This window comes from Sciurus carolinensis, chromosome 7, assembly GCF_902686445.1.
Source record: "Sciurus carolinensis chromosome 7, mSciCar1.2, whole genome shotgun sequence".
In the NCBI taxonomy this organism is placed as follows: domain Eukaryota; kingdom Metazoa; phylum Chordata; class Mammalia; order Rodentia; family Sciuridae; genus Sciurus; species Sciurus carolinensis.
In genome coordinates this window covers 141,034,409-141,056,232 of record NC_062219.1, presented here as the reverse complement: position 1 = coordinate 141,056,232, position 21,824 = coordinate 141,034,409, and the positions used below count along the sequence as shown (strand labels likewise).

The window sequence follows — 21,824 nt, the reverse complement described above, 5'->3', positions numbered from 1 at the left end:
GAATCTTCTTATGTATTGCAGAAATGAGCAATGTTTAAAGACTTTTCTTGGGAAGACTAACTAAGTGTACTCCTATTTTTACACTGTAATACTATTTTATTAGACAAGGCATGCATTTATGAAATCCATATTTTTTTATCTTATGAATGCAAACAGAGATTGCTCCTGGATTGATACGATGGCAGAAATGTTTGCAGTTCTTTACTGACTATAATGCTAATCAGAATAACTTGAATTAAACAACTAACATATGCAAATGTTTTCATAAACCGAACAGAGTTATATAATTATGATGTATTATTCTCAATCAACTAACTGCTGATATTCACAAGGGGTATGAAGGACCTTGGCCTTGGCTTATGCTATCGCTTGAGGACATGTGTGGAAAGGTCATAGCCTAATGATTTAAATGGATTGAATATAAGGATGGTTTTGTTGCACTATGTTAACATATCCCTAAATATTAAATATTTAAGCTTTTTAATGTTTATAGGAAACCAGTTCATAAAAGATTAGAAATATACTATCCTTTTATTAAACTTTGGGCTTTGGAGGGAATAATCCTGGCCAAACCTAAGCTGTAATTTTAGAATATTTTGGCAAAAATTACATTTTTGTATATTGAGTTGTTTGTTTGCTTTTTCCTATGAAAACAAAGTAAGAGGATTTCTTGTTTTCTGATATTATGATAAATATTCATCTGTTTATATTTGCAGCATCCATGAAATTACCTTTCATGGGGTCAGATCATGCTACTAGCACAGAATGTTATTAACTATTTGTATATGTGTAATTTTTAGCTTATTCTCTGTTTATATTTTCAATTAGATGTTTGACCATGGCTTTGAGTGTGGTTCAGTCATTTGGGGTTTCCTAACCAGAAACTGGATATAAAAAAGCATATTTCAAAAATTTCAAGCAAGTATTTCTGATGTAGATAAACACATTAATACTAAGATTTTGGCCTGTGGTGGCGCCATGGACATTGTAACATGTTATTGAGAATTTGTAGTTTGGTGCTTATTTTGGCCTTTAAACTGTTCATTTGTACTGTGAACTAGATTATGTGCTTCTAACTGTCAGTTAGCTGAATGCATTTCAAGTCAATTTACTAAAATAGTCACTGTTAAGCGGTATATTTGGACAGAGTTGACACTTTTGACATTTTCTAAAATGGCAAAAAGAGCTGTACTTAAGGGTATGATTTATGAATGTCGTGTGCCTCCAGAACTTCCATTTGATTAGGGTTTTCAGTAGAAGCTGTTGAAACTCTTTCCACAAACTGCTAAAAGGGCAGCTAATTAGTGTTGTGTGATCAGATATTTTACAGTCAGATACCTACAATCACCCAAAAACCTAACACCCATCCAAATCTGATGCCCTTCTTGGTGCTTCTTTGAATTGCCTGGCTCACGAGAGAACAGTCGGGACCACAGGGGAAGCTAGAGAGTACAGAAGAAGAAATAAGACTGATAGGCTAGAACTGCCTTTATGAAGCATACATTCCTTGGTATAAATAGGAGAAGCAACTTGCAATGATTAAAAAAGTATTTTTGAATCCTTAGTTGTCTTCTAGATTGCTGGCCTCTATTAAAAACTTCTTAAAATAATAGATAGGTTTAATTCCTCGAGCAAAAGAAAAATTATATCATCTTAAAGATTTTCTGTATTTATTATATAGATGTAACTCGATGAGGGTGGGGGCGGGGGAAGAGGAGCGCAATCTCTTGTATTGCAAGTTTTAAATGTACCAGGCTAAGGTTTACTTAATTGGAACCTCGAGGCAATAAAGGAGCCCTTTTTAAAATTCTGTGATTCTTAATATGCTAAATAATGCAAAGCTTCGACTCTTCAAGCATGAGACACACATCTGGCAGCTTAACATTTAAATTACAGGGGGAAAAAACTGCTCCACTTCAGTAGTAATTTTCTCAAAGAAAAGAATAGGAAATGTATTACAACTAAATTTAATTTCTTTTTAGATTTCCATCTTGTCTAATTGCAGGCATTTTTTTCCCCTAGGTTCTTTGTATTTATATTTTTCACACACACACATTTTCTGTACATTTTATTAATCTTTAATTTGAGATGCTTCTCACTGTTAGAAGCACTTGAGAAAATGTGGTGTGTTTTACTTAGCAAATTGTTTTGAAAAATCTATCTGATCTCAAGTAATAAAAACAATGGGATGGAAAATAAAGAGAAAATGGAATTTCAGAGACCCATAAAAATATTACTGACAAAAAAGGCAGCATTTTCTCAGTTAGCTTCACTCTCCAGCTTTAATTTTTCTTTCAGTGTTAATGTTTTCTCTATTTTGTCATTTTCCGGCTCTTTTCCATGCACCACTATTATAAGCAGTATTCTTTCTTTGTATTTCTCCAAAGGACAGTGTCAGATCCTTGATTAATTTTGCTTGCAAAGGTCATTTGAAAAAAAACATTAAAAATATGCCAAGCAAAGAAGATTAGCACAAGGCAGGGAAAATACACTTTTATAAACATATGCATTTATATGGAGATAGAGTACTGTAACATTATACAACTTTGACAAGTGTTTTCCTTGTGCATCTCACGTATTATTAAAAATAGGATTATTTTATCGAGTTTTTCTGGGCGATACCAGCTGACATACTCCAAAAAGCATCAGCAGGTTAATATTATTTGTAAATATTTTATCTTTTTCTCCATTATAAGGGGATTATGATAGTTATATAACTACCTGCAGTTCCATAAAGTAAAATGAGTCTTCAAAATAACTACATCTGTATTACTAGCACATACCCAGGATGCTAGTTAGCCCATGAAAAATTCATGTATTAATTTCAATTTATTAATTAAAGCATCAAACCATATTGCCACTTCTAGTTTTAACTATGGTCAAAGAGCGGGTAGTGTACTAGCTTTACTGCTACGATCAACCTTTAAACTGGAAAGAATAAATGGAGTAGCTGTTTGGGGGTACTAGTATCAGGAAATGTAAGACCATGACTCTTGAGAGAAGAAAAACTCATGAGAAAGTCCTCTAAGGTGAACAGAGACTTTCAACCTGGGCACATATTCCAACGGTGAAGCAGTGAAGTGGAATCCAAGCAGAGAATTCCCCACTGAGAGGAGAATGCAGTCCAGCACTAAAGGGCAGCCCAGGCAGCTGGTGTCTGCAGAGTAGAACCGAGAACAGGGAGATGCCAATAGAGAGATGACCCTCGAGTCCGCAGCTGAGAGCTATGCTGTCCATAGGAATAGTGGACTCACTGAAGCTTTGCTAAGTGCCTGCCCTTAGTGGCTGCCTCGGACCAGAAGTGGAACAGAAACTCTAGGACTTAAACAGCAGAGAAGTTCAAGCCCAGTCAGGAGACATTCACTAACACCTTGTTATTGATTCACACAGCAAACTGAGGCGCCAAATGTCTTCATGTTAAGAATACTAACCATACTCTGGAGTGGCTTACTCTGAACCTAAAGGAAGCCTAAAATAAGCCTATTTGAGTTAAGGAGAGAGGGAATTGAGTTCTATGAGTTGTATTAAGTTTAAAGCTTTGGAAATTTGTCCCCCCCCCCCTTCACAGATCTACTGTAATAAAATATAAATTCAAGCCCACACAAGTTTAAAGAGACAAGCCAATAAGTGAACTGCCATAATATGTTTTTATTAATTCACTCAAAATACTTCTAGACACTTGTTTGAATAAAAAAATATAAGCAACTACATGATGATTCATTATGGGAAGTGAACTGCCTATTAGAAAAAATATCAAATTATCAACATCTTTTAGAGGAAACTAACAGAAGCCAGAGTCTTCTACAAAGGCCATTATACAATTTACAACTAATAAACAACATATACAAACCAGAAAATACAAAGTATATTTATAAGAAATGGAAAAATAAATTAGAATAATCCCAAAATGATTTAGTTATTAAGTTTATCAGGGAAAGTTATTAAAATATTCCATACAAACATATTAAAAACTTAAAGAAGATGCTTTCGAACAATCAAAAGGAAATGTGCTCTTCATGAAATGAATCATTAGGGCATTTCAGAGACAAAAATGAAAATCCAAAGATTAAATGTGAAACTCATTGGACAGATTTAACCATAAAATAACTGCGGAGGAAATAAGACAATAAAAATTAACCAATATAAAGCAGAGCAAAGATAAGGATGAAAAAAATGAAAAGCAGTTCAGAGTTCCTGGAGTAATACCACATAGTTTAATATCCATGCAATGAGAGAAGGATAAGAATAAAAAGATGGAAGAAAATATAGACTTAAAAATATTTAAAAGTTATGACTGAAAGCTTCCCAAGTTCAATAAAATACAATGACTTACAGATTGAAAGCCCTTAGTAAACCTGAAAAGAAATACAAGGAAAGCCACATGTAGGAATATCGTAGTCAAACTGGAACACCCAAGGTAAAGTAAAAATCATGAAAGTTAGAAGAAGAAAAAATATGGTATAGATAAGGAAGCAAGCTATGAAAAATGACTGATACTATTTTCAAAACCCAGGGGCCAGGAACCATTTTAATGACAAAAAAAAGCCAATACAAAATTTTGTATCTAGCCAAAATAGTCTACAAAATTGAGGCTGAAATAAAGACATTTTCAGATGAAAGAGAAGCCCAAATGAATTTTTCTCCAGCAGACTGACACTATTAGAAAAAAGCTAAAGAATATTTTAAAGAATGTTTTTAAGTTTTTAAGTTGAAGGAAAATGATACCGGATGTTCTATGTAGGGGAATGGAGTAATGCCAAGATTGGCAAATATATGTATAAATGTGAAAGATGGGTATTTCTAATATTTTGTTAATATGAATAATGTATAAATCATCAATTTTAAAATAAAATAGCTTTTTAAGGTGGAGTTATAAAGCACATACAGATAACAGAGAAAACAATAGCAGCTCAAAAGATGGTGTGTGGGAACTGGAATTACACTCTCCTGAGGTCATTGTATCCGTGGGAAGTGGGTAATGTGAACTGTTGACTGTGAAGTTTGAACTTCTATATCATTGACTCAAAACAGACTTGGATAATTTTAGGCCTCAGCCTCCTGAGTTGTTGGGATTGAAGGCATGTGCCACCAAGTCTGGTTTATGAATGCCTTAATCTAATCAGTGGATTAATCCACTGCTATGTATTAACTGGGTGATAACTACAGGGAAGGAGGGTGTGGCTGGAGGAGGTGGGTCGGGTGGGGGCATGCCTGTAGGGTTTATGTTTGGTTTGATGAGCACAGAACTCTCCACTTCCTGATTGCCATTTCCTGACCTGCTTTCTTCCCTCCACCATGATGTTCTGCAGCCAGCTATGGACTGAACCTCTGAAATTCTGAACCCAAATAAACTTTTTCACCTCTATGTGGTTCTTATCAGATCTTTTGGTCACAGCAATGATCATCAATTTTAAAATAAAATAAAATAGCTTTTTAAGGTGGAGTTATAAAGCACATACAGATAACAGAGAAAACAATAGCAGCTCAAAAGATGGTGTGTGGGAACTGGAATTACAGTAAAAAAAAAAATTACATTAAATATGCAAGACAAAATAAGTTCATTAAAAGGCAGTGATTGGACCAGGCATGGTGGTGCACTTCTGTACCAATGGCTCAGGAGGCTGAGGCAAGAGGATTGTGAGCTCAAAGCTAGCCTCAGCAACTTAGTACCTGGATGGAGGGCACAACAGTCCTCCAGCCCCTCAGGACCTCACCTCCCATCTTAATTATTGATTCACTTCTAGTCTGGAATAATGATACTGATAATAAATATGTTCAACATCTTTAGGTCCTTTACCCTGTTGACAGTTTCCTTCAGGTGGACCCTAAACATGGACAATGGAGGGCAGAAGTTGGCTACATTCTTCTCTACTTCTGAGTCTCATGCTTCCACCTCTTCTCTGTCTTACAAATCATCATTCCAAGTTGTTTGGGGACATGGTTGGGCAGGGATGAGAGGCAGAGAAGGTCTCATTTGTCTGGTGCTGTTGTGATCACAGGAGTTGTCAGGTTTCCTAAAGATGAGCCCTTCTTCAGTGGGACGCCTACCTTCATTCCTTGGACAGCCCCTTTCTTTCCTTTTCTTTGCCAAATCCTCTCATTTGGGACTTGTCTCGTCTCACTGCTTTATCAGAACCTGGTACCTGACTGTGTATGTCTGACTTTATTCCTTTTATATGTGAGACTGGGTTCTGGAAAATCAGTAATCATAACTGAATGGAGGAGCACAACAGAACATCCACATTAAAAAGGTGAATGAAAAAATGAATCAGTATCAGCTCCAGTTCACCAGGAACATGAAGATAGGGAAAGAAGGAAGTAGAGAAATAAAATAAATGCAAAAGAAAAAAGTCAAAAAAATTATTTGCATAATAAGGTAATTCCTCCAGTAAAACACACTGTCAAGCTATCTAGTTACGTAGGACCTAGAGCACACACACATAGGAGAGTGATAAAGAGAAGTCAGACACCTGCGGATGAGCCAGGTGGAACCAGGCTCATCACTGGAGAGATAGGATCAACATCTGGCAAGCTGACCTTTGAGGCTTTGAAAAGGTCTAAATAGTAAAAGAAGAGCATTGTATAAAAGGTGTAATTAGGGCAGAGAAGTATTAGTGATGCAACCTATATATACCAAATAATGGAACTATTAAATATAAAACCTACCAATAGTTTCTATGTTTAATAGAAAAAAATACAATAATATAAAAAAATCCAATGTCAGAGGTTACTGTTTTAGTCAGATTTCTTACCACCCTGACCAAAAAAGACCTGACAAGGGCAATTAAAAGAGGAAAAGTTTACTTGAGGGCTCATGGTTTCAGAGGTCTCAGTCCGTTGATGGCCATCTCCATTCCTCTGGGCCTGAGGTGAGGCAGAATGTGCTGGCAGCAGTGTGAGGTGGAGGAAGGCAGATGAGAACATGGCACCAGAGAAAGAGAGAGAGAAAGACGGAGAGAGAGACAGAGACAGAGAGAGAAGGGAAAGAGAGAGAGAAAGACACGGAGAGAGAGAGAGAGAGATGGAGAGAGAGAGAGAGAGAGAGTGTTTTCCCACTCCACAAGGACAAAATATATATAGCCCAAAGTCATGCCCCCGAGGACCCACTTCCTCCTGCCACACCCTACCTGCCTGTAGTTACCACCCAGTTAATCCCTGGGGGGATTAATGCATGATAGGGTTAAAACTTTAATAACCCAATCATTTCACCTCTAAGCTTTCCTGCATTATCTCACACATGAGCTTTTGGGGGACACCTCACATCCAGACCCTAACAGTCTCCCTCCTCTCTGATCATGATGTGATAATATAATAAGTGGTAATTCAAAGTGATTTATTTGTGGCAAGTATTTGGGGAAATAGATTTTCTTATATTTTGCCTGTCAAAATGTACTTAAAAAAAAAACAACAAAAAAACTTTGGCACCATCTTCCTACATTGAACAGAGCCAAACTCTTTGACCCAGTAATTCCACCCTAAAAATCTTTCCATCTTTACTGGAATAAAATCAGTAAGGATGGACACAGGTATCAGGATTTTATTGTGACATTCTTTTTGACAGAAAAATTAAAATGAAGAAGAAAAGTGAATGCTGACCAGAGGGAATGGTTGCCTAAATGTGTAACGCAATGTTATATTCTATGACCAGAGGGAAAAGTAAATTAGAGCTTTAATTATTGACTGAAAGGGAATTTTATCAGCTACTGAGGGAGGATATAGGAAGGCATACACGATATATTATCTCTTTTCAATGAAGAAAAGTGCATCTACAAATTGTCATGTCCATATGTCCACACAGGTCTATGTGTGGGGTTACATGAACAGGGAGAAAATCAAATGGTTTATGTGGACCAGGATGAAGGGAGAGGAACTGGGCAGATGGACAGAAGAAAAAAAGGGAAATCGAGGAAAACAAAATGTCATTTTAAAGAAAAACGGTAGATGTTTTATGACTTATAGAGAGACTATGATTTCTTACTGAATGAAAATACAGGTTTGCAGAAAAGTATGTGGCATGATTCTATTTTAGTTAGGTGTCTCTATCCATCTACAAAAAAGTTGGTTTTTGAGCAAAGAACATTTTACATGAGAAAGCAGGAAGAAAAGACTTTTAGGAGTCTATCTCTTTGAAAGACATTTTATTACTTGAACATATACGGTGTTAGTACATTTTAACACATGAGGATCAAAATCTCATTAAGTCAGACATTGGTATGGGCAGGCAGAATTTCTAAGACAGTCTCCAAAAGATGGTCAAGCTCTGATCTGCACAGCCCTCACACGCTAGGAAGGAGATAATCTGGGTGAACAAAATCTCATCACATGAGCCTTTAAAAGCAAGCACTTTTTTCGTCTGGTGATAGAAAAAAAATTGGAGAGATCCAAGGCAGGAAAAGAGTGTGACCGGCTGCTATTGGCTTGAATACAGAGAGAACCGCATGGAAATTGTGAGAAAATACACTTAAAAAGGTGTTTTTCTTCATTAAACAAAAAGTGATAATGTATCAGGTCTGCCTTTCTGTGTCGTTTTCTCACTCCACAATATTTGAAGAAATTGGAGCTAAAATTTATTCATTTTAGTGGTTATATAACATTATGCTACAGCGAGACTGTGCTGATAACACCAAGAATCCTGAAGAACAAACTAAGACTCAGACGAGAATTGAAGCCCTGACTAAAATATTGATTTTAGCCTATTTGTAAGTAGAGAAAACAACTGAGTCATGCTATACCCAGATTTCTGAGATAATTCAAAATTGCGAGATAATGCGTTGATGTTGCTCTAATCCAGAAATTTGTGGTAATTTGTTCCAGTAGCAATAAAAAAATGAATACCTTGCCAATGTTTAAAATGTGTATAAGGAGAAAGTGGGGTGTGGTTTCTCCAAGAATCAACAGACAGATCAAATGCATGGGCTTTGAGGTCAGATAGAACTGGGACTGCATTTCAGGTTTTCCACTAATAAGCTGACTGATTTGAGGGAAGTTCTTTGATGTATCTGAGTCTCAATTTCCAAATCTTTAAAATGGAGTAATCATAACTATTTTAGCTGGTGTGTGTGTGTGTGTGTGTGTGTGTGAAGTCGACAACATAATATCTATGTGGTTCTTAGGAAATACCAAAAAGTACATCATCCTTTTATTACTTCATTTCTATTATCCCAACTAGCAATTATATGAGGCAAAAGCAAATTATATAAGTTCAAAAAGAATGATATTTTTAAGATCCAAATAAATGCATTTTCTCCATTTCCTCCCCGTTTTCTCTTCCTCGTCTTAATTTTTTTTAAAAAAATTCTCATCTTGGTATTTACTATGTAAATTTCACTACCAACAAAATCTGTTTTAGACTGAATGTAAAGATTCCCCTCTGAGGATTTACCTGATCTTGCCTCAATAGACCGAAGAGTCAGGTCTCCAACGAGGGGTGCCTGACCCATGTGACTTTCCCTTAAGGATGTTTCTTGGTGTCCACCTTTAGCTTGCAGAGTCCACTGGGGTAGGCTCAAAATGTACAGGGAGACCATCTCTTTCCCTGTGAATGGGCCACAAAGACCAAGGCTGGGGAATCAGGTCTGGGGTGCAGGCCTGTGATCCCAGCTGCTTGGTAGACTGAGTCAGGAGGATCACACATTTGAGGCCAGCCTAGACAATTTAGTGAGACTCTTTCTCAAAGTAAAATAAAATGAGATAAAAATAAAATAAATAAAATAAAGGGCTGGGGGTGTAGCTCAGTGGTAAAGTAACACCAGTACTGAAATAAAATAAATAAAATAAAATGAAATAAAATAAAATAAAATAAAATGAAATAAAATAAAATAACATACCAAGGCTGGTGAGCAAGAGGCTGGTGGAATCCTCTATAGGGACAAAGAGGTTTCTGAAGCATGCTGGCATGGAGCCATAGCCTCAACATTTTATGCTGTTGTAATTTCATTTTAAAATGGTTCCTAAATTCCAAGTGGCAAGAAATGGCAACATTTGATTCTTTCAAGGAAAAAAAAAAAGAAGATAACAAATAAGGTTTTGACTGCTCACAATAGGTATCTCCTTTTGGAAAAAAAAGAAAAAAGTGTCAGGTCAACCCCCTCATCAAATCCATGGTTTCCTGAAGTTCTCCAAGTTCTAGCAGCTTCTAGACCAGGATATCTGTCCCAGGCTCCTGGAAATAGGTTGGTGTATGGATTCACTGAGCGAGAGGTCCAGCCCATGACTGAGGAGACAAATCTGTAGTAATATACTTGCTTCGGTGATGGCTGCATTTATGAATTTATTTTTCACTTAAGAAACAGTTTGTTGAGGAAGCACTCTGGACAGTCACTGTGTTAGACTCTGAAAGAGAACCAAAGATGAACCAGATAGTGTCTTGCTAGGAGTTCACCATCTAGATGGGTGTTCTCGACTAGAGATGTTTTGCCACTCAAGGGACTTTTGGTTGTCGTGACTGGAAGGATGGGGCAGAAAGGTAGAAAGTAAGACTGATATTCAGTGGGTGAAGGCCAGGGATACCATCAAGCAAAGCACAGGACAGTCCCTAGAGCAGAGAATTATCCAGTTCAAAATGCCAATAGTGCTGAGACTGAGGACCCCTGATATCAGACAAGTCATGCAAGATGTGCAGGTAGAGAACAAAACACCATCATCGCAAAGTTTCATGCTGGACCACCAACAGGAAGTGCAGGGAAGATCTTTTGAAAGCATGATCCCAGGAACATGGCTGAGGACAGAGAATCCTACTGGGATGAAGGTAGGAAAGCAGATCAGAAACAGCTGCTGCTTGTAAATTACATCCTTGTGGTGTGGCTGATGGCTGAGTTCCACTCCAAGTTCATCTGCTGAATTAAAACAGGGTACACAGAGCAGCATAGAGTCTCCTAGGAATTTACCCTCCATTCCCACGTTTTCCAGGCCTTATATAAGCTCTTAGATTTCAGTAGCTCAGGCTTACATGTCCTCTGAAGTGAAAATCTGCAATATATTTTTCCCACCTTTTTGTCTTTAACCCTAGGGAGTATTTCTAATAAAATGGGCCCCAAGTACTGTGATCTCAGTCTTTTAAAAGAAGACCACGAATTACGCTCCAAGGTAAGATGAAGGCTGTACCAGTTGGCATCAGAAGGTTCCTGAAAACAGCAACCTCTGATTATTAACTATGATTTCTTAGGACATATTTCTAGGTAGAAAGGAATTTGGTCTTCAAAGTAGGTTTTGAAGTGCAGGACCTGCTAAAGTGACTGACGTCTGAGAAATCGGCAATGCCAATAAATTTTTACGACATCCGAATCAGACTTTTTAAAGCTATTGAAGACTTCAGTTAAGTTAATCAGTCTACAGGGCTCTTTCCAGCTTGGACAGGGTGATTAGAAAATGTGCTGAATGAGCCGTGTTTCTGGATCTATTTGCCATGATTATGATGATCACGAAGAAACTATCTTGATAAACTTAGATCAATTAAGTTGCCTGGATTTGCAAATCACTGGTTAAATTAATTTCTCTGGTATTACTAAATCCAGTTTTCAGATGCTTAACTGTTTCCAAAATATCTTTCTACCTAGACTGACTGAGTTTTAAGTATCCAGCAAATTTAGCCTGGTTAGAGAATTGAGGTAGAAGGATTCCCTCCTATACCTGATCCCTTCTTTTATAAGTTTTATGAATGTTTATCTTAATTCTCCACTTTCCTGACTAAGTAAATATAGTCAGGAGCTGCATAGATGTTTTGGCCAGTGGTGGACCACATATACGGAGGTGGTCCTATAAGAATGCATTATCTGTCATTTCGTAAGTATGCTCTCTGATGTTCAAACAATGATGAAATTGCCTAATGACGTATTTCTTGGAACATACCCCTATCATTAAGAGATGCATGACTGGATAGGTCTATGGAGACCACTTTCATGGTCTCAAGACTGACTTTTAAGTCAGTCTCTTTCTTTTTTTAATCTCATCTCCAAATAGTGGGCCACCCTCTAATCATACAGATGACAGAGTTTTTAATGTCCAGGTGGCTACTTGCACTATTTACTCTTGGCGATTGTTCCTATAATAGGGTCTGTGCTAAAGAGGAAAGCTTGAGTCAGAAGTTTACTGAGATTTGTAACATTGAGAGACAACATTTCCTGAGTGTTAGGGGATTAGGTGGAGCTGGCAAATTTTCTCAGCCGGCATCAAATGACTCATCATATTCTCACAACAAAGAATGGGGTAGATGCTGCTATTATCATCATTATCTCCACTTTATGGATGAGAAAAGTGAAACTTAGCAGGAGGAACTAAATTAGCCAAAATTACATTGCTCATAAGTGTATCCCGGGGCTTTGAACCTAGACAGTCTGACTCAAGAACCTGTATTTGTATTGATAATTTAATAATCCTTTCTCCTTTTAACCAGGTAGTTGTTTTCTGTCTCTGTTTTTTAAAATCTTAGGGGCTATGATGTGAAAACCAAGGGACAATCTTCAAAAGAAAAAAAAATTGAAACAAAGTTCACATCGTTGTGTGAACTTTAGTACATATCATATACTAAGTACTTTTATGCACGCTCTTTGGAGAACTAAAGAAAAGACATTATAGATCTAATATTTACCTTTTAAATAGTTTGCAAAATTTTCCTGCTAATGATTGACTTAAAACCTTGGAATCAGAAAGACCAAAGTAGGTAAACTGGGAATGAATATAATCTCTCTAAAAATTGAAAATTCTTCCCTACATTTTCCAAGTTTGCACACTCCAATTGAGTTCTCTTTTTTATTTTATTTTTAATATTGTATTCCACAAATGACAAGTCAATTTTTTGGGAGAGTATGTTCCTCCTCGGGGACCAGGTGCATTGGGAAGTGTTGGGCGATTGGAAGTGGCTGAATGGGGGCAGGGCATGGGGCAGACCGGACATTTCGCACCACCTGTCACTCAGCGGTCTCCCCAGCCAATCCCAGAAGGACAACACGGGTCCCAGCAGATCACTGACCAACTCCTAGGTACAAAAACGCCACCAGGTCGGAGCCCCAGCGTGACTTCCCCTGCCCTTTACCTTGGTGGACAGGGACACCTGCCAGAGAGCTGATCCCAATAGAGCTTTGTTTAGATGCTTGTGGTCTGACCCCTTTCTGGCCACCATCCAATGCTACAGGAAGTGGGTCTCAACTCTGAACCACTTGCAGGAGAAACATCATTAGTATTGCCAGTGTAGTGGGAAGACAGACAAACACTCCAGTGCAAATAACCCAGTGTTGGGGCCAAGGTCTTGCCAAGCATGGACTCGCCGTCCTTCACAATCAACTCTTCATCTGCCACACTGTGCTCCAGTTGAAGCATTTAAAGTTTTTTTTCTCATTTTCTCATGGTGTCAGGAATTCATTTGCCTCTTCAGTTGACGTTAAAGACTCTGGTCTAGGCAGTGTGTTGAGAGACTGTGAGAGAAAGAAGTTCCCATGAGACTTAAAAAGTGAAGTCTCAGTTTTTCAAATGTAAGTGATCAGGGAACTATGAATGTGTGGTTCCAAGTGGCCAGGGATGCTAATTGTCCTCTGGGGCACAAACAGAAGCCCAAAGAGGTTTCCAGAAGGAGCATCACATGGTAAGTCCTAGACTTTGCAGCTGAGCACAGCTTGCCTTCTCCCAAGTGTGGTTAATGGAAAGCTGTCTTGTAAAATTCTCCAGTGAACACATCAGATGAGAATTTAAAAGGGGGAAACGATTCCTGCTGGAGGTTCTCAGGATTTAGGCTGGATTTCTTTCTTCATTCCCATGATAATAACTGCAGCAATGGAAGAACATGATGTCATATTTATTTGCTTTGATACTTGAGAAGCACCTGGTATTTGTTGTTGTTATCTGTGACTCGTGAATTCTGTGATCTTATTAACACAGCCTCTTAGCAGAGTGTCTCCACCCCAAACCTTCCTCCTTTGCCTTCTTAAAAAATGGTGAGCATGATTTGGGTTGGCATGAAAGCTGCCAGTCTTCACTTCTGATCTTCCTGGGCAGTTCAAAAGCATTTTTAATCCCCAGGATTCAGTCCTTTCTTCACTATTTCCTCTTTCTAAGGCTTTCTCTTTTGATGAAACAATCCTCTTGGTCTTCGTCAGGCCAGATGGGCAGGTGAACAGTTCTTCCCAGAGACTTGCACAAAGACCTCTGCTGTAAGGGGTGTGGGGAAGAGATGCTGTTGCTGAGTGGCACTTAATTTTGCCAACTCTGAACCCTCTTCACTGTACTCCTGTCACTGGCCTCTTTCTGTGCACCGATAGCGCCCCCCATCATCCTCACCCTACAGCTAAGGCAAACCCTCTGAACAACAATAGAGGGAGCTTTGCTTTGCTTCTTACCATGTAGCACAGTTAAATAGACTTATATACCATGAGCATAGACAATTTTGAAACTGAACAATTTTGAAATCCTGTAACATGTTCTACCTAGCAACTTCTATATATTATAGAAACCCTATAATATATGCACAAGAAGGAAAGTTAAATACTCAATCACTCATCTACGCTGAATAAAGTACTGGGCCAGGATACTATTTATATCCTGAGTATTCTAAAGTGTTTTAAGTGTTTTTTCCCCTAACCCCCATGAAAAAATAGATACATACATAAATTATATTAAATTGTAATATTCGAGACATATATACATATACTTGTATTACATATGGAATTATATGATATAGCACATAATACACATATAAAGCTGAGTTTTCATAAAACTCCTGTGATTTTCCTAAGACAAACATTATCTTTACTTTTTAGGTTAAAAACTTCAATATGTGGACCTTATCTATGTAATTTTCCTAAGTAGTGAGAAGACGTGAACGTGGGTCTCCAGACCATCACCTGACTACCCTTTTCAACATACCACTATACATTTTAGGTTTTCAAAATTCCTCAAAACCCATTTTCCCTTCAGTTTGTGTTGCCTTTGGAAGAGCAGGCATTTCTTGTTTCTTAACCAATCCTGTATTAGAACAGCATTCTTCACACACCAGATATTTGGTCCATTACATTGAAGATCAGATTTTTAATTTTAGCAATTTATTTTTAAAATATTTTGTTCTTGATTTTTGGTTTATCAGGATATGAGCAGCCACAGATATGACATGCCAAATGTGATGTTCCAGAAAAAAATGTGCACACCAATTTCTCTTTTAAAGTATAGGCACTACTCTTTCTAAAGTCATTGCTAAGGGAAGAATCTCTGTCTCTGTCTCTCTTTTTTAATGATAATATTCTTTAACTTCAGTATAGGGTAATGGGCCAGAGGGTCTATTTTCTGTGTGTTTAATGTTGGTAATATTAAAGCATTATTTATCAGGTATAGAATAAAGACATACATTTGTGCTTGGTGGACTGTTTGGATTGGTAGAATGCTATATGATCAGGCTACTCACCTGGGAATTTCCCTGTGCCTATTTACCTCCTTTTTGGAATCAAAATTCTTATTCATATTTTTGTTCATTTGGGAGCCCATTTCTTTGGAAATGAACTAGTTTCCAAAAAACCCATTTAAAGCAATGTTTAGTGCATCCTATTCAGACATTCCATAAAGAAAGTACAGAAGTTCACGACATCTTTGTGAGTTTTAGAATTCCTAGGCATTTTTCATCATGACTTAGCAACTGGAGGTCAAGTCCATTGTTAGTTGTACTGTAAGTATTTAGTGAAATGACCTCTAATAGTTATTTATTGAGCATCTAGTATGTGCTTGTTGCCATAGTAAGTGACATTAAAGATACAAAGAAATATGATATGTCTCATTTCCATCATGAATTTAGTTTGAAGAAACAGGACAGATATTCATAGATTAAGCAAAATGGAAAGCAACGAGATGCACTCTATCCTGAAACACCTGTGTTTTAGCAGATCAGGAGCTATGGTAGGTAAACCAAATATACAGAGCATTTCTTGGTAGTCATTTCAGCTTTCTGTCAAGTAGCGATTGAATAAAGTAAGCAACTCATAAGGAAAAGCTACCAAATTATAATTTAAATGCCTACAAAAATATGTGAGATAATTCAAAGTGCTCATGTTTTTTCAAGAGTTTTGGCACTCTTATATTTACTTACGAGTGCAATGATTAAAAAATGCCTGTACTGAATGATCTGATCAGAGCTGCTTTTATTGTTTTAAGAGCTACAGAGCCTTAGAAAGAGAAAATGGACCCAATGACAGGTACTTCAAATTGATGACTGTCAAAACTGGATTTTGTTCTTAAGGTAATCAAATCCATCAATTCCATAATAAAGGAAACAGTTTTGGTGTGTTCACTAGGGATTTGATGACACATTGACTTCAGCTGGCTCTCTCTCTAAGGTTTTCCTGGTTACTGCATCCTGCCAACCCCAAACAAACTTCTGCAGTTGCAAAATGTTCCAACTCCAGAGTGGTGCTAAGACTTGTATGAACGGATATCAAGCAATTTCAAATACTTGGCGTCTTACAAATGATAATTAAGAGCATGTAAAAAAAAAAAAAAAGGAAAGCAGAGTTTTAATATAACTGTCTTATAAATGCGAGCCACACCTAATTTTTTATGTTTCTAGACTTATGGTTTTCAAATTACTTTTTCTCTTGAAGATTTTGTAGTGACATCTTCCAGGAGATCCCTATATATCAAACAGGTAAAATCTAAGCTGCTTTGCTGGGAAAGGGAGGAAAAGGTTAACTCTTTCTCTCCCACTGCTAGGTAAGTGCTCTACCACTGAGCCACAACCCCAACCCTAACTGTACTTTTTTATGATCAATAATTCTATATCATCCTGGGGGAAGTGTCCATGGTCCCAGGTGAACTTTCTATTTGCTCTTAATAAATACTTCATTTTTTTCATTTATTAATTTCTCTAACAAGGGAAATAGTCCAAGTGATCATTCTATGAAAGCAAAATCAGCTGTTTGGAGACCTGGAGAACTTGAAGATTATTCACAGAATACATCTTACTTGGAGGAACTGGAGAAACACCGATTTTCAGTTTGGTGAGTAACTGTATCCTGTCTTTTAAAAATTAAATTTAAACGCATTGAATCAAACAAGTTTTTGTTCTTTCTCTTCTCTTATTATTTATTTAATAAAAAAAATGATTGTATATCTGTTGTAGTCTACAGAATATGTATCCTGACTTGGAGATGTCTGTAGTCCAAAGAGGGGTATGGATATGCAAAAACATTAACCTGGTGAAATAAGAATTTTTTTTAATTGCACGAAATGCCACATGCACACATAGGAGTAATGATGGTCATGTTCATTAGAGCATGAAGAAAGGGTCTCTGAAAAAGTTTGAGCCAAGTCTTAGAGAGAAGTTTGCAGTAAAGAAATGGCAGCCCTGGTGTGGGCAGACCCAGATGGAATTGGGAGGGTTGGTGAAGTTGATACGTGCAGGAAGCCTTACCTCACTGGAAATCTAAGCAGGTTGTGGGTGCTGCTCTCTCTACCTGGAGGTGTGTGTCTGGGTGTGTTTGTTTTTGTAAATGCATGGAAACAAACATGAAAAAAGGTGTAAAAGAGTGAGGAATGGAGTCTCACAGGGTAAGGAGTAGAGACTTTTGCAATGGTTATTCACCAAAGAACCACAATGGCACTGTGACAGAGGGAGTGTCCTCGGGTAGGAGAAGAAACAGAGTAGCTGATCAGAGTCATCTGTTCCCATACTGCTTCCTTGCTACCCCAAATTAGTTCCCTGAATGACTTCCCAGTGGGTAATTTATTTGCCCTATCGCTTGGTTCTCATGGTTTATACCCACTCCTCCATCTTGGAGCCACTGCCTGGAGGTCATGGTACCAGCTCAAACCATACAGACACATGTTTTTAACCACTCCTACTGGCCGTAACTTAAATTTAGAGGCCGACCCATTTTCACCAATGCTTTCTGGAAGCAGCTAGAATATGGACTCCAGACTAAATAGTGAGTTGTTTTCTGGACCAAGTGAAGCAGGTCTTTGGAGGAGCCCCAGAACCCAGATGAGAAACATGCATGCTTCTTCCAGGAAGAAAAATATACAAGAGATACTATTTGAAAATACTGATATGCACCCTGCTCTTTAGAAACTCTCCATTTGTGATAGTCTGTAAGGGGAGGGCGATGGGTGCAGAATGTGTTTAATTCAATAAAATAACGGCCAGGAGAGAGGACCAGATACCTACAACGTGTGCAGAAGGGAGGGCTGGAGCTTCTCTTGAACTTATTCCTTCCAACTGAAAGTTTTTGTACAGACTACTTCCGCCCCAGCCCATGGTAACCACCTTTCTACCCTGCTACTATGATTTAGATGTTTCAGATTCCACCCATAAGTGACGGCATGCACTTTTTAAAATTTCTGTGCCTGTCTTAATATTCTCCAGATTCATCCATGTTGTCACAAACGACAGGATTTTCTTTTGTTTTTATGGAGAAATTTTATTCCATCATGTATACATACTGTGTTTTCTTTATCCATTCATTCATCAATGGACATTGTGTTGATTCCATATCTTGGCTATTGTGAATAATGCCGCAGTGAATAGGGGACCCTCGTGTTATTTTTAAGATATTTATATGTCACTCTCTCTCACCAACTAGGCTCCTTATACATTTTCATCATCAGCTGCTGCATGCTGAATGACTGACAGCATAGGGTCTTGCAACAACCATTTTATTTGCTTACAATTCTGAGGGTTCTTTATTCAAGCAAGCTACATCAAACAAAGCTATTCTGTTTTTCAAAATAAGTCTCAGGGACAGTCAGAGAAAGAAGACTCCACCTCTTAACACAGAAATGGAAAGGTAACATTACCAAAGAGCATGCTGGGATGGAGGGTGTGATGTGGCTATCTTTGGTAACCTAACGTACCACATTTTCCTTCACTGATTTCTCTGTGTGTGGCTTCCAGTATAGAATTGAACAAATATATATGAAACAGAACTTGCAAATTAAAAGAAAATAAGTAGGCTTTGTAGGGAGACCTACCTGTGTGTGAATTCCAGTTTTGACACTGCTGTGTGATCCTGGGCAACTTGTTTGAACTGAGTCTGTTTTCTCTTGTATCAAACTGGAAAACTAATATCTGTATTGTGGAATTTGATAATTATTGTGACAGTTAAAAAATAATATACACCAGATATTCTTCCTGTACAGAGACTAGAACATGTAAATTTTTAATAAAGATAGCTATTATTATTAGCATTAGTAATAATACATTTCAAGGAAATGCCTTTTTCTATAGGTTAAAACAGAGGACTTGTTTTGGTGTGGGTCTTAACTGTTCTCCAAAGAACCATATGCTAACGCTTAGTCATATGGTATAAATAACCATTATACATGTTGCTATTGGCAGCTTTAGGAGGTAGAGACCAGTAGAAGGAAGTGAGGTCATGTGAGGTGCCCTGGAAGGGGATATTGGGACCCTGACCGCTTTCCTCTTGCTCTGTTTGGATTCTGGTCATCATGAGGTGAGCAACCTCCTCCATTTTGCACTCCACCATGATGTACTGTATAGCCACAGTGCCAAGTGGCCATGAAATGAACCTCTGAGAACATGAGCCAAAATAAATATTTCCTCCTGTAAGATGTTTATTTCAGGTATTTTGTCACAGCAATGGAAAGCTATGTAACACAAACACACATGTCACTCTACGATGATTTCTCCCTTTCCATATCTACCCTTTTTGTGTTTCAGAATCACTGAATGTTTTAGGACACGAAATTGCAAATCCCTTGCAGTTCCTACCTCCTTTATCTGGAGTATTCTCCCAGTTCTTAGTTGGTATGGTTTGCTCTGGGTCTCAGAATCATTTTTACTTCCCCAGAAAGGCCTTTCTTGACTACTGTACATAAAGTAGGATCCATTCCCTTTGTGGTTGACTTTCTTGTCACTTTATTTGTTTCCTTTGATGTCCTTACCACAGTTTATAGTAAGCCTTTATATTTGTTTTTATTTACTCAGTTCCGTTACCTCTTCCTCCACAGAAGTTATAGTACAAATCCCTTTGGTCTAGTCACATCTGGGTCATCAGCCCCAAGCTGTAGAGTACTGGGTACCTAATATGATCAGTAAATACTTATTGAACAAAAAATCAAATAAATGAGTGAGTGATGATTTCTCTATTTCCATATTTTTATGGGGCATTATAATCGTATACAGTGGTGAGATTTGTTGTGACACATTCATACATGAATGATCATTTTTTTTTTATCCCTCAGCCTGACTGGCATAACTATTTATTTACTTCTCATCTCTTTCTTCTCTTGAAATGGCTACCATTTTTAAAAAAACAGGTAATATGGAATAATTAGCTACTATTTATACATTTCTTTGAAAACCAGGGCTGAGGATATGGGGACTGCTCAGACCTCTATAAACTTGTTTTAAATAGTCTGAGATACAATCCTTACAATTTCCTTGATGTTTTATTAGAGCTAGTAAATCATTTATTGGGGCAACCTTTACCTAGATCCTTTCTAAATCCCCATAAAATGCATTTAACACAGAATACTGTACTCCCCAGCTTCAAAGATACATGACGTTGGGTGGGAGGTATTTGCTCTAGTGAAAAAAGTTTAAATGTATGTATTTTCTTTCTCCCTGACTTATGTACTCCATTGCACATCCTAACTCACTCTTATCCCACCCCGGCTCCTCATTTGAGTCTGCTCATTTCAGTAAATTCAGGAGATTGGTTTTTCATTGTTGTTGTTTGTTTTCAGCTATACATGACAGTAGGATGTATTTTAGCATATTATACACACATGGCGTGCAACCCATTCCAATGTGGATCCCATTCTTGTGGTTGTACATGATGTGGAGTTATACTGGTTGTGTATTCATATATAAGTTATGTGGGATTCATTCTACCATCTTTCCTATTCTCATTCCCTCTCCCTTCCCTTCATTCTCCTTTGTCTAATCCAGTGAACTTCTATTCTTCCCCTCCCTACTTCCCCTTGTAATGGGTTAGCATCCACATATCAGAGAGAATATTTGACCTTTGGTTTTTTGGGTTTGACTTATTTCACTTAGCAGGATATTCTCCAGTTCCATTCATTCACTGGCAAATGCCATAAATGAATTCTTCTTTATGACTGACTAGTACTCCCATATATATATATATATATATATATATATATATATATATATATATCACATTTTCTTTATCCATTTGTCTGTTGAAGGGCATCCATAACTTTACTATTGTGAATTGAGTTGCTATAAACATTGATGTGGTTGCATCACTGTAGTATGCTGATTTTAGGTCCTTTGGGTATAAGCTGAGGTGTGGGATAACTAGGTCAAATGGTGGTTTCATTCCAAGTTTTCTAAGGTCTCATCTCCATACTTCTTTCCAGAGTGGTTGCACCAATTTGCACTCCCACCAGCAATGTATGAATGAATCTTTCCCCCCACATCCTTAGCAACATTTATTATTACTTGTATTCTTAATTCTTGATAATTCTGACTGGAGTGAGATGGAACCTTAATATAGTTTTAATTTTCATTTCTCTAATTGCTAGAGAAGTTGAACATTTTTTCATATATTTGTTAACCAATCACATTTCTTCTGTGAAGTGTCTGTTCAGTTCTTTTGCCCATTTATTGATTGGGCTATTTGGATTTTTTGGTGTTAAGTTTTTTGAGTTCTTTGTATATCCTGGAGATTATCTATCTGAGGTGCAGGTGGTAAAGATTTTCTCCCATTCTGTAGGCTCTCTGTTCACATCCTTCATTGTTTTGTTTGCTGTAAAGAAGCTTTTGGGTTTGATTCCATCCCATTTACTGATTTTGATTTTACTTCTTGCGCTTTAGGCATCTTATAAAGAAAGTCCATTTCTGTTGGATAGTTGGGCTTACTTTCTCTTCT

At 37.5% G+C, this 21,824-nt stretch overlaps 1 protein-coding gene across 1 annotated transcript in view; it reads left to right on the top strand.

The window, feature by feature from the left end:
- Window positions 1-21,824, top strand: part of LOC124989453 (uncharacterized) — a gene marked incomplete at its 5' end in the record, with an annotated part of 306,958 nt that overhangs the window by 133,564 nt on the left and 151,570 nt on the right. The window contains 2 exons of the mRNA XM_047559286.1: window positions 11,009-11,085; window positions 16,843-16,967. Of these exons, the coding sequence (XP_047415242.1) occupies window positions 11,009-11,085; window positions 16,843-16,967 (202 nt within the window). The remainder of the gene's footprint in view (window positions 1-11,008; window positions 11,086-16,842; window positions 16,968-21,824) is intronic.